Source organism: Lodderomyces beijingensis (genome assembly GCF_963989305.1).
Source record: "Lodderomyces beijingensis strain CBS 14171 genome assembly, chromosome: 4".
Lineage (NCBI taxonomy): Eukaryota > Fungi > Ascomycota > Pichiomycetes > Serinales > Debaryomycetaceae > Lodderomyces > Lodderomyces beijingensis.
In genome coordinates this window covers 124,795-141,604 of record NC_089973.1, presented here as the reverse complement: position 1 = coordinate 141,604, position 16,810 = coordinate 124,795, and the positions used below count along the sequence as shown (strand labels likewise).

Here is a 16,810-nt window from a genome sequence, read left to right as displayed (position 1 = left end):
GAGTGAACGCAGCCCATCGGGTCTGGCTCATACCCCCAACTAAGCGCCTCGCAGTGGGCACCATTGCTCAATTCCCCATTGAAACCATCTGCACATTGCTCGTGGAGACTGTTTGCTTAGCGACGCGTCGAACAAAAAATAACAGCTTTACGTATTTTCTCTGTTTACTATTTTTTACTCCTTTGACACCACTCTTTCTCGCGAAGTTGAAAACAAGAGCTGCTTCAGGCAGGGGGGACGATTTTCTTTGCGCGGGAAGCACCACCTTTGGTTCTTTGTGACATTCTCCGAATTCCCTGGTGAAGCCAGGGAAACCCAGGCTGGAGTTATTTAACTTGCTGAGCTCGCTGGTGCCCGAAGCCACTGTTGATTGCTCGCCAGCCATCCGCCATGTCGCAAGTTTGCAAGTATGGGCCGCCGCTGCACCCCAGGCCTAGAGTCTACCACCGGATCCACGAGTTGATTGAGACCCACGCCAACGCGAAGCTTACCGGGGAGTACCACGAGGAGTATGTTCAGACCTTGGCCACGCTCGAGGGTGTCTCCTCTGCCAACCCCGAGATGATTGACTTGCAGCCCGAGATCCAATGGTACATGCGCCCGTTTCTAATAGACTTTCTCATTGAGCTCCACTCGAGCTTCAAGTTGCAGCCGCAAACGCTCTTCCTATGCTTGAACATCATCGACCGGTACTGCGCCAAAAGGATCGTTTTCAAACGGCATTACCAGTTGGTCGGCTGCACGGCGTTGTGGATCGCGGGGAAGTATGAGGATAAGAAGTCGCGAGTGCCCACGTTGAAAGAGTTGACCATCATGTGCCGCCACGCTTACGACGAGGAGATGTTTGTGCAGATGGAAATGCACATCCTTGGTACATTGGAGTGGTCGATTGGTCACCCGACGTTGGAGGACTGCTTGCAGTTGAGCATCGCGGGGAGCCACCTTTCCGGGCCCCTCGACGACACCACTGCGAGTGCTGTTGGTGCCGTGGCGCGGTTTCTCTGCGAGTTGTCGCTATACGATAAGTTTTATTTGGCTGTGCCGACCAGCATAGTTGCCATCACTGCCCATTTGCTTGCGTGTTCAATGTTGCAACTTCCGACAGCTGCCGCTGCGTTGAAACAGTTGCTAGAGAAAACAGAAACCACCGTGGCCCCTTTTGACGACGACGTGGAAAACAAGCAGCCGCCAGTCCACGGCGCGTTCCTTAGCGGCCTCGACGACACCAGCTTGCTCATGATAAAGAAGACCGCGCTAATGTTGATGCTCCACTTGAACAAAACAACAGAGGTGCTTTCCAAAAAATACCAGGCCTCGGGAGTGATCCAGGTTGTGCGAAACTACCACTCCAGCCACCTGCTGGTAATGCAGGAGCTCAGCGAGAGCAAAGACAATGTCCAGCTAGATGCCAGGCTCATACGTCTCGCCGACATCTTGCTACAGCTCCACGACGAGTACTACTACAAACCCAGATCGCCGTCGTTCTCGTCCTCCACGCTGAGCTTCGAGTCGGGACCGCCGGTAACCCCGCCGCTGGCCACCTCGCAGTGCTCTGTCTTTTCCAACAAACGGTCCATCGACAGCGGGGGGTTTGTCTCCTCCTGCAACACGCCGACACACGCCAGTTTCCACCCGTTAGTGCCGCCGCGGTCCGCCACCAAGATCAGAAAGAAGCGGTACGGAAGTAGTTGTGTAGCTGGGTATTCGCCTGTTGCTATAAACTAAATACAGATAACACTAGCCTCCACGCTGTAGCCCACGCTGTAGCCCACGCTGTAGCCCACGCTGTAGTCCACGCTATCCTCACGCGTTTGGTTTGTTTTTGTTCTCGCCCGAGACGGCAACGACAGAGGAAAAAACGAGATCGAGGCAAGAACAACCTCTAGGCACCACTCTCCTTCTCCAGCAATGAGTGCCAGAGCCTGGGTGTGGCTCAACAACGACCAGTCGCAGTTCCTACGAGGCTATGTTGCAGAGCATTTAGAGAATGGCCGGTGCAAAGTGGCCATTGTGGGGAAAGACGGAGCAGTGGAGTCCACGGTCGAGGTCGACCAGGGCCTGATGGAAAGCTGCAACCCGCCGCGGTTCGACATGTGCAATGACATGGCCGAGTTGACCCACTTGAACGAGCCCTCGGTGGTGTACAATTTGTACCTTCGGTATACGAAGGACTCGATTTACACATACTCGGGGTTGTTCTTGGTCGCGGTGAACCCGTACAAGCCGTTGCCTATTTATGATGCCCGTGGCTACCGCGACAATGCTCCCCACATATTTGCCACTGCTGAAAAAGCCTACACCGAGCTCACGCGAGGGAACCAAAACCAAAGCATCCTAATCACGGGGGAGTCCGGCGCCGGCAAGACCGAAAACACCAAACGAGTGATCCACTACTTGTCCGCAAAGGGAGCCACCACCGGTATCGACAGCAAAATCCTACAAGCGAACCCCATCTTGGAGAGCTTTGGCAATGCCAAGACCATCAAAAACAACAACTCGTCCCGGTTTGGCAAGTTTATCAAGATCTACTTTGACGACCAGGGCGGGATCTCGGGAGCGCACATCGACTACTACCTTTTGGAAAAATCGCGGGTGGTGAGCCAGGGTTTGAAGGAGAGGAACTACCACGTGTTTTATCAGTTTCTTAGTGGATACGACAAGTTGGACAAGCTCGGGTTGAGCAAGGACGGGGAGTACCTGTACTTGGCACAGACAACCCATGATGGTGGCTTCAGCCTGCTTATGTCCGCGTTTGACGTTGTTGGGTTCACCAGTGAAGAGCAGGAGTTGATATTCTCGTGTTTGGCCGTGGTGTTGCACTTGGGCAACTTGCAGTTTACTTCCAAAACCTCCGAGCAGGCCAGTTTTACCAAAGACTCACCCGTGGGAACAATAGCAGCGCTCTTGGGGGTATCCCCGGCCTCCCTCTCCGATGCATTCCTCCGGCCAAAAGTTAGGGCCGGGAGGGAACTAGTCGTGAAATCGCAGCGCGCCGACGACGTCAAGTTCGCAATCGACGCCTTTGCCCGGTGGGTGTATGAAAAGCTCTTCCAGTTTATCGTGGGGAAGATCAACGACAGTTTGAATGGGTCCACGGGGAACTTCATAGGAGTGTTGGACATTGCCGGGTTTGAAATCTTCGAGTCCAACTCGTTCGAGCAGTTGTGTATTAACTACACTAACGAAAAGTTGCAGCAGTTTTTCAACCACCACTCGTTTATCTTGGAGCAGAAGGAGTACATGCGGGAGCAAATACAGTGGGATTATGTCGACTTTGGTAGGGACTTGCAACCTACCATAGACATGATCGAGTCTCGCTCGCCCATGGGGATTCTCAAGCTCCTCGACGAAGAGTGCATGATGCCCAAGTCATCGGATGCAATGTTTATGGGGAAATTGAGCCACCACTTTAACAAAAAACACCCCAAGTTTGCGGAAAACAAGTACAAGAGCGGGTTCATTGTCAAGCACTACGCGGGGGATGTCGAGTACAATGTCGACGGCTGGTTGCAGAAAAACACCGACCCGCTTAGTGAAAGCATACTCCAGTTGATGGGGGAGTCGAGCAACGAGTACATCCGGGGGATGTTCCATGACGAGAACCCCTTGAAAACCAGAAACAAGCTCATGAAGACAGCTTCGCTGAAGCATAGGGACCAGTTGGGGGAGCTAATGCGGCAGCTCGACTCTACCAAGCCGCACTTTGTCCGGTGCATACTCCCGAACTTGGACAAGATCCCTGGCAAGTTTGACCGGGGACTCGTGGTGGACCAGTTGAGGTGCAACGGGGTGCTCGAGGGGATCAGGATCACAAGGGCGGGGTACCCAAACAAACTCCCCTTTGCGGAGTTTGTCAGCAGGTATGCCATTCTCGGGGACGCCTCGGGGCAACCGGAACGGCGCCAATGTGAGTCCATACTAAAGTGTTTGGAGCCAGACTTGTACAAGATTGGACAGACCAGAATATTTTTCAAAAGCGCAGTCTTGGGCCGGTTGGAGGCGATGAGGGACGCTCGGCTAGGTCAGATTTTCACCCAATTGCAGCGGGTGATCCGTGGGAATGCCACAAGAAAGGTAGTTGCCAGGGAGAGCAAACAGTTCCACGCTGCTAGGGTCGTCTCCAAAACAATGCTACGGTTGGAGGGACTCCAGGGGAATCCATGGATGGCACTCTTTTTCCACGTCAAGCCATACTTGGCAGAGTCTGTGGAGAAGATGGAAACCAGTAGGCTTGACGCAGTGGTGGCCGACTTGCAACAGAGTCAAAGTGTGGTGAAAGAGCAGGAGCTGGCATTGGCGGTGCTACGGGCGGAGAACAAGCGCCATGTAAGTATAATTAGCAGATTGGAGAGTGAGATGCAGGAAAAGACCGGTTATGAAACTGCAGTGGAGAAGTTGACTGTGGAGTTGAAGGGGGCTACACAAGCGTTGGACAGGGTGAAGAAGGAGCATGAAGCAGCCACCGGCAGTCTCAAGCGTTTGGCGGAAACAGAGAAACAACAGAAGCAGAAGCTAGCAGAGGCGAGGGAAAAACTCACCTTGTCAAAATCCAAGCTAGAGAAAAAGTCGATGGAGAATGAGAGACTTCACTCTGCTTTGGGGGAAATGGAGGCACAACTAGCGAGATTGAAGCTGGACTATGCCAACCTCCAGGAGAAACATGTCACCACCAATGCATCACTAGCCTCCAAGATCTCCCAACTTGAAACCGAGCGCAGCACTGAGAAAGAAAATCAACCGCCGGACCCGCAGCTCATGCAAGAGTATGCCCATATTAAACTCAAAATGAACGAACAAAGCGCAAGCTTGCGGAAGGAAAAGTTTGAAAACTCGAAATTGAGAGAGGAGTTGCTCGCGGTCAAGCAGAGAGCTTTGCGCAGCTCCGAGTTGACGCCAAAACGGCGGCTGCTTGCACTTGGACAACCCCGAGGAGGCAACGTTGAGGCGCTACGTGAGGAGATTAGTAACCTCCAGATGAGGCTAGAGCAAGAGCAGAGCAATGCGCAAAGAGCGGAGAGCTATGCTATAGACTTGCAGAAGCAGTTGAACAAAACACAGACAGCCCCGATAGTGGTAGAGCCTCCACGGGAGACACCCACCGCGTTCCACGGGATCAGTCCCGACTTTATCCAGATCTACCACGACATCAACAAGTCGTTGAAAGCGCTGCGGGAGGAGTTGCACACCGCCAAGGCCGAGGTGTTGCGGTTGAAATCGCTCTTGCGGGAGTCCGAGGAGGAGCTCTACCGGGTGAAACAGGTGGGCTTTCAAGCGGCAATGGATAAGCATGAGGAGGAGCTAGCTAGAGTTAGAGAGAACAACGCTGTGTTGGAGTCACGGAATAAAGAGTTGACGCTGGAGCTCTCCGTTTATAAAACCAGGAGCGGGGAGTACTTCAGCAAGCTAGAGTTGGCCGAGTCGGCAGTGACATTGTCAAAGAGACATGAAACCGCGGCAAAGCGGGACTTGGATGAGGCCAAGAGCCAGCTCCGACTCGCGCGGGACGAAGCAAGGACGCTGCAGAGTATGTTGAGGGAGGCCAGGGGGGAAGCGGAGAAATTGGAAAAGGTGCAGTTGGAGTTGACCAGGAAGGTGAGTGCGGGAGAGAAGGTTATTGCTGACTTGCGCGGTCAGTTGGAATATCACATTGGCAACTACGAGAACCGAGCAGCGACGGAAAAGTTGAAAGACGAGATCCAGACACTTTGTCAGGAGTTGCACTATAAGGCGGAAACGGAGGCAACACTAAAAAAGGAGAACAAAAAGTTGCAGCTTGATCTAGACGAGGTGAGAGGCAGCAGAGACGAGCTACAGAACCAGCTAGAGGAGATGAGTCTTAAGGAGGAACAACTAGAACAAAGACTTGAGGAACAGACTGACACCATCAGGCTGCTTGAGAGTGCGAAGATCATGAATGAGAGGAGAATCGGCTCCCTCATGAAACAACTCGCGGGAATGAAAGAGATACTAGAGGAAAACGCACGGGAAAAGTCAAGATTAACTGAACAAAAACAAACACTAGAAAAAGAGTTGGCCAAAGTGTCTCACGAGTTGGAGCTCCTGCACACCGCGCTTGCCCAGTCCAAAACAGAGGCTGCCTTTTTGAAAACACACTTGGAAAACCAACGCAAAGAGGCGCAGCTGATGCAATCCGAGTTGGCACTCTCGAAACTATCCACCAGTTCTGATTACAAGGACCAGCAGAGGCTCAGGAATGATTTATTAGTGGCGGAGGGGGAGAACTACTCCTTAAAGAAAACAAACCAGGAGCTCAGTGTGCAAGTGCAGGATCTACAAGAGAAGCTTTTCAGCAACGAGCAGATCAAGTACCTAGAGTCACGGTCGAACGAGTTGTCCAGTGCACTAGATCTGGCACTACAGGAGAAACACGACGCGGAAACTACGGTCAAGTCACTAACCCGCCAAGTGGCTGCGTTGCAAGTGCGCATCGACAATGAGTCGCAATTGAGCAAGCGGTATAACGATGAAAACTTTGATTACCAAAACAAGATCAACCGCTACAAGAGCAGCATCGAGGTGCTACACAGTGAAAACACAGAAAAAGAGCTACAGTTGAGGTTGTTGCAAGAGAAACACAATCAATTGCAGGAGACACTATTGGTAATGGAAAAGGAGAAGCTCTCAAACTAGTTCCCCAACCCTTGCGTTTTCAAAGCCTCCAGAACATCACCAAACGACTCCCTTTCGCCCTGCATCACAACCGACGGCTTACCTACCAACACTCTCTCCGCAACTCTACTTAGATCCTTAACCGTTACATTTTGAATCCGGTCAACCATTTCCTCGATTGTAGTGATTTTCCCCTGGCACTGCACCTGTCTTCCCAAGTCCTCTAGTCTTGCCAATTTGCTCTCCACATTCATGAGCACCGCGCTGGCCAACTGGTTTTTAGCCCGCTGGACTTCCTTTTCGGTCAACCCGTTCTTTTCAGCAACCAACTCGGCCAACTCGTGGGATATAATCTGCGGCGCCAAGTGCCCGGCCTCTGGCACCAAGCTCACGGTGATTCCAAACAATCCCGAGTCAATATGCGAGTGGTTGAAACACATGCAGTTTTCAACAAAGGGGTACTTGTTGAGGACCCGAGTGTAGAGCCGGGAGAACATTCCCTTGCCCGGGCCACCCGCGGAGAAAGACGAGCCGCCACCGAGAAGTTTCTGGAGAGTGGCCAACGAGTACAAGTCGTCGCTGAGCAAGCCCGTAGTTTCAAACCCAATCTGCATGTGGTACAACTCAGGCTGGTTGGTGTACAACGGCTTGACGTGGGGTAAGCACAACTCGCCGCCGGTGTAAGTGACGGCCCCCTTGTCCATATTGTGGCCAGCTGAGTTCCAGTCGCCGAAATTGTCCTCCACCATTTTCAACGCTTGCTCGTGTGGCACTCCCACCATTGCAATGACTATGTGGCCGGGCTGGAAGAAGCGTAGGTGGTACTGCTGCACCTCCTTCTTTTGGATCAACGGCACCCTCTCCCGCGGGGCAAACAATGGGATCCCCAAGGTATTGTTCTTGTACGCTACAGCGTGGAGCTGCTCCGCTAAATTCAATTCTGGTTTGTATGGTAGTTCTTGGACTTCATAGTCCACAGCCTGGAGGGCCTCGGCAAACTCTTGGTCGGTGAACTGCGGGTACCGTACCGTCTGCGCGATGGTTTCCAACATCTTCCCCACGTCGTTGTTGAAGACACTCGCTTGCAAGATCATCGACTCTCTCTGCGCCGAGCTCATGTAGTTTCCCCCTAGCTGCATCAACGTGTTTGTCATTTCCGTGCCAGTGTACTTTTCAGTGCTCCTCCAGCAAAGTCTGTCGTGGACTTGTGAGAGTCCCGGTCTCAAAGGGTCCTCGTATCTTGATCCTGCATCGACGTACGCTCCCAAGGCGCTGAAATGGCCCGGGGTGGAGTCTGTCACTAGCCTCAATCCGTTGGCAAGAGTGGTGCTTTGAATCGGAGGTGCTGTAGAGTAGCACCGGGGGTGGACTCGTAACAGGTGGCGTACCTTGAACATCATCTGGTGTAAGAGGTAGATGAGATTTTTTTCAACACTGCGCGTTAAAACTATATACTACAGGCTACTGGCACTTTCCATCAACTTTACCGGGCCGTCACGCATACCGGGCGGTGACTCTAAGTTACAGATCCTCCAGCTCCAGCTCTTTGCGCTTCCCCCGCTGTAGCCTTAGCTGTAGTCGCTTTGACTCGACGTAGGCGTCACTCGATGCCCATGCAAAGAGCCGGTTCGCCCGTCCAATGGGAGCAGCGTAAACACTCAGCTGTGCCTGTTTCAACCCTGCAGTTTGACCTAGCCATTTCTCTAGAATCCGTCGCTGTGCTGCTTCCAAGTGGGAGCCGTGCCATCGTGTCGTTGGAATGGTGGGTGCTGCGGTGATAAATTGCGGGGTGGTGCCCTGTAGCGAAGAATAGAGCTTGTTCGACTTGCCTGACTGTTGTAGAATAGCCTCCGGGTATGGATTGGTCGTTCCATTGGAGTCAAATGTGACCCCCATCAGCTGGCTAGCGTCTTCCGTGGCTGCCATTGATAAAGGTAACGGTTTCTGGCGTTGGAAAAAAAAAAATATGCACTGTTGAGACCACACTATGGCGATGTTCCCACAGTTTCCCCAGTTCAAGGTGCTCGTCTTCTTGGTGGATGGGTTGACCAAGGACGCGATTGCCAATATACAGAAGCAGCTCGCTGATGCTAACCCCGAGTACGACTATTGCTTTTGCAGCACCACGTACATCGTCTCATTGGAGCAGCTCCACCACAGCATCCACAATAGCTTGCAAAGTTACACGCTGGACCAGATGCAAACGCGGACCTTAAATGCGGAGATTTTGCTCAACTTGTGCCCTGTTAATGTGATCTCAGAAGCACTAAAGCGGTTTGGAATACTGGAGGCGTGTTCCAGTGCGGTGATCATTAAAATACTAGGCAGGGAGGAGAACACCATCGAAGTTGAGCGGTTCACCCAGTCTTTGGGCACAGTGGTGCCCATAACAGACGACGCACTTTACCAAAGAGCGGACATTGCAAAGTTTAAGAAAGTCTACAAATTGAATGACGCTGAAGACCCCCTGGACCTCACACGATTGGCTATAGGAGCAAGTATTTTACGCGGGTGCTAGCCCCCCTGGACCTCACACGATTGGCTATAGGAGCAAGTATTTTACGCGGGTGCTAGGCTCTACTTGAATGCAAATCTATTCAAATCTACACGGCGGGGCTTGGGTTCCTGCCGTTTTTCAACAACATTGACTGATTTTGTCACCAAGACTGGTCTCGGGCCTCCTTTGATGGAAGGCTTCATTTTTTTTCTCACTGGTGACCCCGCAGTGTCTTCGGACTCCTCTACTTCACCAACCTCAACCTTTACTATCTCTTTTGACTCCGCGGGCAAACTTGAGATCCAAATTGGTCTCCCATCGGTGGTCTCTGGTTCCTGCGGGCGGAAGAACTTACTAATTCCCAGTGTCTTTACCTCAGTGGAGGCCAACTTGCGCAACTTCTTTGACGTCGGTGACACTTTCGTCGCACACTTTACTGACGCGGTTCCCACTCTCTTAAGCTTGACCATGCCAAGTACAGACCCGGGGTGCTCTCTAGAAAGCAACACCTCGTGGGTGTTTGGATCAACCAATCCATTGCAGACCTTTACCGCCAACTCTGAATCCCAAGTTTGCCCACAAACCAGCTCTAGAGTCGCTGCGTCTACATCCAAACTCAGCGGCACCTCATTCAATGCCACCACTTGCTGCGTCCTCGGGTCAAACACTTTTTGAAACTGGAACGCAAGGGTCGCCCTAGCAAACTCCCCCTCGATGTCCTCGGGAAGTGGCTTCCCCGCGGCAGGCAAGGCCACTACAACTTTTTGTAAGTCCCGGTACCGATGCACTAGCTGGACCGAGGACTTGATGCCGACGCCGGGGACGCCCCTGGTGTAATCACAGCCCGAGAGCATCGCCGCAAGTCGCACCTGGTCGCTACTGAGACTGCCAAGGAAAGGAACCGCCTTGACCTTGTTGAAGTTTGCCCTGTCAATCTCCACACAACTAGCATCATCTCGCAACTTTGTGATCAACTTGCGGCACCCAAACACAAGCAAGTCTGAGTCCTCGCTCAAGATCCCATCAACAATGCCGGTTTTCTCTAGGTACACCATCTGCGGGTCCGCCTCGTACGGCGCCACCACGTAGGAAATGTTCATCTTGTCTAGCTCCACCATGATCAGTTTCGCCATCTGGTGGCTCACGCAAGCGGCTTTCATGTACGCCTTTGCCGCGAGGGTGGCTTTTCCCGCCCTTGTATACTTCTCTGCAAGCCTGCGTGCCTCCTCGCGCTCCAGCTTTCTCTTTGCGTTGGTCTCTGCTTTCGCCGTCAACAGCGCGCCGTCAAAGACAAAGTACGGGTTGATCCCAAAGTGCCGGAGCATGGCAATCTTGTTCAAGATGCTGGTGATGTACCTCCTAGTCGGTTTCCCAAGGCAGAGCTCCTCGGCACAGGAGACTATCGCGCGGTGCAACCACCCATACGTGTCAATAGCTAGCGTCTTGCCACGGTACCGCTCAAGCGAGCACGGGTCCTGGATGCATTTGAGAAGCGGGAGTAGCCCTGAGACTCCCATCGTTGGTGGAAGAAGAGGTTGTCAACACGTCTTGTTTTACACCGAAGTGGTAGCACGTCTATTCTATCTATGATTGCAGGCGCCAATAGAGATTGAAAACTGCACGCCTGCACTCTCGTCTCCTCCCAGACGCTTGCTGAAATAATACCCCAAGTCAAAGTTGGCCCACTGGTTGAAATACTTTAACCCGGCACCGTACGAGAGCGCGGCGGTGCTGTCAGTAAGGGAAAACTTGGAATCCACATTGCCTAGTAATGCTGTACAGTATAGTCTCAATGGGGAAGTAGGTTCCACGTTATGTGGCGGAGCGTAGAAGAGCCGGGGCACTTTTGTAAGCATAGTGGCCTGCAATTTGTAAAACAGTAACCCTCCACTAGGCTCCACGCTGTTTTGCTTGAACCCGACAAACGAGCTGTGTCCGCCGAGATAAAACTTGTCCAAGGTGTGGACGGGGAACTTGCTGTTGAAGTTGTAAATGCCTCCAACCTCCCCTGTGAAACTAGTGGTGATGTTAAGGAACGACTTGTAGAGGCCTAGTCTAACCTTCAGTTTGGCAAACTCGCCGCTGTTACTGGGGTTTGCTTGCTCTTGTACGGAGCTCAACTCGGCATCGGCCTCCACCTCGATTCCATCAGTAGGGAACACTTTGCCCAAACATGAAACATTCTTGTAGCAGACTCTACCAGCAACGCTGGACTTCAAAAACTGCCCACCAAAGAACTTGAGATTGTCCAGCGCGCTGTCGTCTATATCATAAAGGTTCCTCTTGAACAACGACAACCCAGCAAAAACACTCCATGGCCCCGGGGCCTTATACTGGATCCCTATTTTACCACCCAATTCATTCTCTTGAAAGTCCAGCCACGCGTGGTTGTCCTTGGTGTTGTACCCACCGTCCAAAACAACCTTGAACCGCGGGTCTTTCAAACTGGAAGCAAACTTAAACTGGCTCAATAAATGGTCATGAGGCTTGTACGGGTTGTAGTCGACCCCCACGGAGACAACCTCGCCGTTGCCGTTGAAGTTGCTATCTACATGGTTCAATTGGAGGTTTAGAAAGTCCTCAGCGTCAAACTTGAGAAACCCCTGGCTGGTGTTGAGCGGAGTAGGGGAAACGTCAAAGGTGACTTTTGCCGGGATCGATTTCTCATGGTTGTACGACTTTACCGATGGAGCTGTCGAGTAGTAGTCTGGCTGGACCCGGACCTTCACCTCGTCAAACACTCCCGTGTCGAGCAAGTGGTGGTAGGAAGTGGTTGTCTCCGCGGTCAACCTGGCCAAAGTGTAGTCGCTTCCAGCCAATAGCGGGGTCAACAATTTCTTGTAAAACTCGTCGCTAAACGCTTGTCCTCCTTCGACTTGCACCGCTATCAAGTACACGGGCTGCGTAGAGGAAGCCAGTAACAACGACTGGATGCCGCCTGTTTCAACTTGACCCATTGAATGCATGTATTATGGTGTCCAGGGTTTTTACTTTTTTCCCCGTGGAAAATTTCATTCTAAGTCTCTCTATTTACATCTACAGTGGCCCCGTCGTAGGCCAAGTCCAACACTTTCCAGTCACACTTGATCCCCTCGCTTTGGAAGATACCCGTGACGTCACGTGCAATACTTTCAAACCCGTCAGTAGCGAGGCATAAAATGGTTGGACCAGCACCGCTGAGGCAGATGCCGCAGAGTCCCGGGTGTTTCGCGGGGACCACGTCTTTCAACACCGTGTCCAAGCCGGGGATCAACACCGTCCTGTACGGCTGGTGGATCTTATCCTTCATTGCCTCGTAGATCACCTTGTGGTTTGGCGGGTTCTGGGTCAACGCGGTGGTGAGTATGGCTATTCTTTGCAAGTTGTAGATAATGTCCTTGCGGGAGTAGGTCTGCGGCAACACTGCTCTGGACTTGTCTGTGCTGACCTCAAAGTTGGGCACAATGGCGACGCATTTGATTTTCGGATTCCACTTGTACTGCACGTACTCGCCGATGTCCCGTGGCGGCGGTGACAGCACTATGGAGGACCGGGGGGTGTCCTCTTTAGGCAAGACCCATTCCAATGGCACCTGCGTGGCCTCTGCGTCCCCCTCGTCGAGCTCATTCAAGTACGACCCAATAAACCCGCCGAGCATGGCGGCGGCAATGTTATCCGGGTGCCTCTCAATCATCAAACAGTAATCGAGCATCCTCCTTTTGTCCAAGTGCAAGTCCCCAATGACGTTCCCTAGGCAGGCTCCGCCGACAATGGCGCTAGCGCTCGAGCCCAAACCGCGCCCAAGGGGGATGGGGTTGTTCACGTGGATCTTGGTTCCGTGGGGGAACTGGCTGATCCCGTTGCATCTGAGCACATACAATGCAGTTTGTGTGATCAAGTTCTTGTCTGAACTCAACGGGACCTTCTCGGCGAGATCACCCTCATAGGAAAGAAGCGCGTTGTGGGGGTCCGCCGTGGTATCAACACTGGGATCAATCTCCACGCTAATACTCAAGTAGAGCTGCAACCCTACCCCCAACACGTCGAACCCGGGACCTATATTCGCCGACGACGCGGGCACTTTGATCTGAAACGAACGTGGCATAGCTCTTTGGTGGATGGTGTGGGTCTATTACAGATTTGAAATTTTTTCTTCAAGAGCGAGAGAAATACAAATCGATAAATCATATACAGGTGGGTCTCTTTCTCCAAACAATCTCCGCAGGCTCTTGAGGCAAGGTGACCATCGAGGTGTAGTCCACTTCAGGCACAGTTTTGCCCTTTAGTTCCCACTGCAAGTTGTACACAAACGTGGTCAAGAGAGTGCCTAGTTGCACATAGGCAAACTGCTCGCCAATGCACCTGTGTCTTCCTCCACCAAATGGCAAATACGACGAGCCCACGCCTTTGGAGACCTTGCCAAACCCGTAGTCAACCTCGTCTGAGTCCTTGCTGGCCAAGTTGGAGTCGTCCCAGCGATGCGGGTCAAACACTGCCGCGTTGTGGTAGTACTTTTCGTTGGTATGCGCGTACCCTGGCGAGACCAACACGTGGTGTCCCCTGGGAACTACAAAGGTGGTCCCTGGAACCACAAGCGGCGACATGACTTTGCGAAAGATGGAGTGTAGAGGCATGTGCATCCTCAACGTTTCCTTGATGGTGTTGTTGACCAAGGACATCCCTTGCAAGTCCTCGTAAGTCAAGTCGTCGAGGCGGCCGCCTTTTGGCTTCAACACGGACTGAATCTCGTCGTATAGTTGCTCCTGCAACTCCGGCTTCTCTCCCAAGTGCAACAAGAACCAGGCCGACGTGGAGGAGCTCGTGTGCTGGCCGCCCATGAGCACCCCAATCAACAAGTTGGCAATCTCCTGGTCGCTCATCTTGACGCCGTCCTTGTACGTGGAGTTGACCATCAACGAGCTGATCAAGTCGTCGTTGGCGTCGACTCCAGCTTCACGTCTCTTGGTGATCTCCTTCATGTACGTTTGGGATATTTTCTGCTGCGCCGCGTCTCGCTTCCAATAATGCGGCAATGGCAAGTTGGGAAAGACAAAGTTCACCGGGGTAAAGCCCTTGTCCAAGTCCGAATAAAGCTGAGCAAAGGACTCGTCGAAGCGGTTGCGCATCGCTGCGCCCATGAGCGATCTCGACGCAGTGAATATGGTAATCTCCGGCTGTGTCTGCATGACATTGGCCACGCCTGAACTCTGCTTTGACAAATTAAACATTGGCGACTTGACAAAGTAGCTCAACACCTCCTCCCTGATGAGCGGGACATACCTCCTAAACGAGTCCGTGGTTAAGGCAAACTTTGCAAACTTTTTCTGCTCCATCAACCGTGCGTTAGGGCAGTCGTATATGACGCCCTTGCCAAACACGGGGGTCGTCAAATGCTGGTACGCTTCCTCCGCGGAAACATCAGACAACTTGGCATTGAGGATAAACTCGTGGCCCTTGGGGCCTAAATAGACGGTCATGACCCGCCCCAACAACATAAAAGCAAACACATCGCCATGTTTCTTGCGGCAGTTTTCAAAAAACTCATACGGCTGTTGTCCATACCCGACCGCCAGGCCAAACCAGGGGATCCAGTAAAACACAAGCGGCACACGGTCTTTCCTCAACGAGTAGAGCAACTGCCATACGATATTGTACACAAACGGAGCAGCAATGAGGATGGAAAGCTGCTGGAAAGTGGACAAGGTGAGGAAGAAATTGTACCCTTGGAGTAGTCCGTCAACGATAGCCATTGCTGATGATAGAGCGATGGAGGGAACCAACTCTCAGGAACTTGTCCAATTATAAGTACTGCAATGTCTCACCCTCCAAAATGGTGTGTTTTTGCATCTCGTCGTTTACGAAAAACTTTTGGCATACGACGGGGAAAAATAAAACTGCAGCGCGCGTGCAATTATCCTAGAGCTCGTACACCCTAATATCTATATAAATATCCTCACTGCATCTCAAACCCCATCTCCTTGGCCCTGACCACCAACTCGTCGTGGTCCTGCTGCATTCTGCTGTTCTTCTCTTCCAAGAACTTGATATACTCTATAGACTTGGCCAAGATTGTGCCCTTGTTCAACTTTCGTGCGGGCTCCAACCCTTCCAAGTCAATGTCTTCAAAAGACATGTTGTTGTACTGGTCGCCAAAGGGGACCATCTCGTCCCCCTCGGAGCTGTCGTACTCGTCCACGTCGTCGCCGATCAACTGCATCCGCTGCTGCTTCAACCGCATTTTCTCCTGGTGCTTCCGGAGCACCAAGATTTTCAACGTGGGCACCGACTCCTGCAACGCGTTGAACTTGTCGTTGATCTTGTTTCTGTACCTTTGTTCAATCACGTTGTGCGCGGATTTAACCCGCGGTCTGCCCGAATGGGGCTGCAGTAATGGGGTCGACACGGACGACTCGGTCACCACTGCGGGTCTCTGCTTTGTTGGTTCCTTTTTGCTAGGCTTGAAGGGGCTGCCGGTTTCCTGTTTTATATTGGGCGTCTGCAGTCTATTTGGTGTAGCCGGCGAGGAGAAGCCGTTCTTTATAGAGTCCAGGCCTTTGCCTCCGATGACCGGGTAGATGCTTTGAAACAGCGACGCGGTGAATGAGCTGAGTGAGGAGGAAGTGGACGACTGCTGCAACTGGTTGCCCTGCTGGTCCACCGCCCCGTCCTCCGTTTTCAGCGGGCACGTCTCAACATTGGCCTCGACAGATAACGGAGACCTCACTGTGGCTGCCGCGGCGGAGTACGACAAGTGCGACGCAATCTCTTCATTGCCGAGCTGGGGAAACTCAAACCCGGGTGGCTTATTCGCGTCATCGTGGTCATGAGACTGACCTCTAGCATCGTCCGCTGCCGACTCCAGCAACCCTAGCTCTGGCGGATTATACCCCAAGTCCATTCCCGTGTCGTTGCAAATCTCGTCTGTCCCGGCAATATACCCGGTGTTGCTCGGCAAGTTGCGGTCGATGTAGGAGGACTCCCCGCTGCACATTGGCAGCGGCATATTCATCAGCTTTGCTCTATTGGTGACACACTGCTGAAACGAGGGAGCGAGGGAAAAGTCCAAATCAACAGGGAACCCGGGTGTTTCACTAGTTTGGTTTCTCATACCTCCACTGCCGACCTCAAGCACCGGCTGCCCTAGCAAGCAGAGACTAGTCGGGTCCATTCTCATGTGATACGGAGCATCCTTTGCTTCATAGGTGACATCCTGCTGCTGCACCTGCTCCTTAACCGGCACATGTCCAGCCTCCTCCTCCGCAAACAGTTTCTGCATCTCGTTGGCGTTCCCCATGGGCGAAAAGAACGAACTGTAGTCATTAAGCTTGTAAGACATTGGGCGGAAAGCAATGTCGTTAGCTCCTCCCGATGGCAGCTCCAGTCAGTGGAAGTGCTTGCGATATATAAAAAAAAATCCTCAACCAGTGTATTTGTTTCTTTTAATGGATCTAACCTGTAGTTGGCTCTGTGGAATCCTGCGTGGAACACTCTCAACAAGAAAAGCACCCTACCGACTGGATTTCCTTTTTATCCACCAACGACGGAACCTAGATGCTTGATTTTGCATTCATCAAGACAGCTCTTGCACTTGGCCTGTAAAATATATCTAAATGCAATCCAATGTACGATCCAAACCACCTCTGGCGCAGTCACCCCACGCCACGCCGTTGCTCTTCCACCTGAACCAAACTCTGGTGTATCTCT

At 52.3% G+C, this 16,810-nt stretch overlaps 10 protein-coding genes across 10 annotated transcripts; 3 read left to right on the top strand and 7 right to left on the bottom strand. All coding sequences in view use genetic code 12, as the record gives it.

Annotated features, from left to right (window-relative positions):
* Positions 1–390: 390 nt before the first annotated feature.
* LODBEIA_P31450 (uncharacterized protein) lies at positions 391–1,725 on the top strand (the record flags this gene model as incomplete). Its single annotated transcript, XM_066973223.1, has 1 exon — positions 391–1,725. The coding sequence occupies one exon, from the start codon at positions 391–393 to the stop codon at positions 1,723–1,725; it is 1,335 nt and encodes a 444-aa protein (XP_066830083.1).
* Positions 1,726–1,908: 183 nt separating this feature from the next.
* On the top strand, positions 1,909–6,651 carry LODBEIA_P31440 (uncharacterized protein; the record flags this gene model as incomplete). The annotated part of the gene is made up of 1 exon (XM_066973222.1): positions 1,909–6,651. The coding sequence occupies one exon, from the start codon at positions 1,909–1,911 to the stop codon at positions 6,649–6,651; it is 4,743 nt and encodes a 1,580-aa protein (XP_066830082.1).
* Positions 6,652–6,760: 109 nt separating this feature from the next.
* Positions 6,761–8,030, bottom strand: LODBEIA_P31430 (uncharacterized protein; the record flags this gene model as incomplete). Its single annotated transcript, XM_066973221.1, has 2 exons — positions 6,761–6,767; positions 6,832–8,030. The coding sequence occupies 2 exons, from the start codon at positions 8,028–8,030 to the stop codon at positions 6,761–6,763; spliced, it is 1,206 nt and encodes a 401-aa protein (XP_066830081.1).
* Positions 8,031–8,151: 121 nt separating this feature from the next.
* On the bottom strand, positions 8,152–8,556 carry LODBEIA_P31420 (uncharacterized protein; the record flags this gene model as incomplete). Its single annotated transcript, XM_066973220.1, has 1 exon — positions 8,152–8,556. One exon carries the CDS (start codon positions 8,554–8,556, stop codon positions 8,152–8,154), a length of 405 nt encoding a protein of 134 aa, XP_066830080.1.
* Positions 8,557–8,617: 61 nt separating this feature from the next.
* LODBEIA_P31410 (uncharacterized protein) lies at positions 8,618–9,148 on the top strand (the record flags this gene model as incomplete). Its single annotated transcript, XM_066973219.1, has 1 exon — positions 8,618–9,148. One exon carries the CDS (start codon positions 8,618–8,620, stop codon positions 9,146–9,148), a length of 531 nt encoding a protein of 176 aa, XP_066830079.1.
* Positions 9,149–9,207: 59 nt separating this feature from the next.
* Positions 9,208–10,644, bottom strand: LODBEIA_P31400 (uncharacterized protein; the record flags this gene model as incomplete). Its single annotated transcript, XM_066973218.1, has 1 exon — positions 9,208–10,644. The coding sequence occupies one exon, from the start codon at positions 10,642–10,644 to the stop codon at positions 9,208–9,210; it is 1,437 nt and encodes a 478-aa protein (XP_066830078.1).
* A 63-nt stretch (positions 10,645–10,707) lies between these two features.
* Positions 10,708–12,093, bottom strand: LODBEIA_P31390 (uncharacterized protein; the record flags this gene model as incomplete). The annotated part of the gene is made up of 1 exon (XM_066973216.1): positions 10,708–12,093. The coding sequence occupies one exon, from the start codon at positions 12,091–12,093 to the stop codon at positions 10,708–10,710; it is 1,386 nt and encodes a 461-aa protein (XP_066830077.1).
* A 50-nt stretch (positions 12,094–12,143) lies between these two features.
* On the bottom strand, positions 12,144–13,211 carry LODBEIA_P31380 (uncharacterized protein; the record flags this gene model as incomplete). Its single annotated transcript, XM_066973215.1, has 1 exon — positions 12,144–13,211. The coding sequence occupies one exon, from the start codon at positions 13,209–13,211 to the stop codon at positions 12,144–12,146; it is 1,068 nt and encodes a 355-aa protein (XP_066830076.1).
* Positions 13,212–13,290: 79 nt separating this feature from the next.
* LODBEIA_P31370 (uncharacterized protein) lies at positions 13,291–14,856 on the bottom strand (the record flags this gene model as incomplete). The annotated part of the gene is made up of 1 exon (XM_066973214.1): positions 13,291–14,856. The coding sequence occupies one exon, from the start codon at positions 14,854–14,856 to the stop codon at positions 13,291–13,293; it is 1,566 nt and encodes a 521-aa protein (XP_066830075.1).
* Positions 14,857–15,059: 203 nt separating this feature from the next.
* LODBEIA_P31360 (uncharacterized protein) lies at positions 15,060–16,442 on the bottom strand (the record flags this gene model as incomplete). Its single annotated transcript, XM_066973213.1, has 1 exon — positions 15,060–16,442. The coding sequence occupies one exon, from the start codon at positions 16,440–16,442 to the stop codon at positions 15,060–15,062; it is 1,383 nt and encodes a 460-aa protein (XP_066830074.1).
* Between the last annotated feature and the right edge of the window lie 368 nt (positions 16,443–16,810).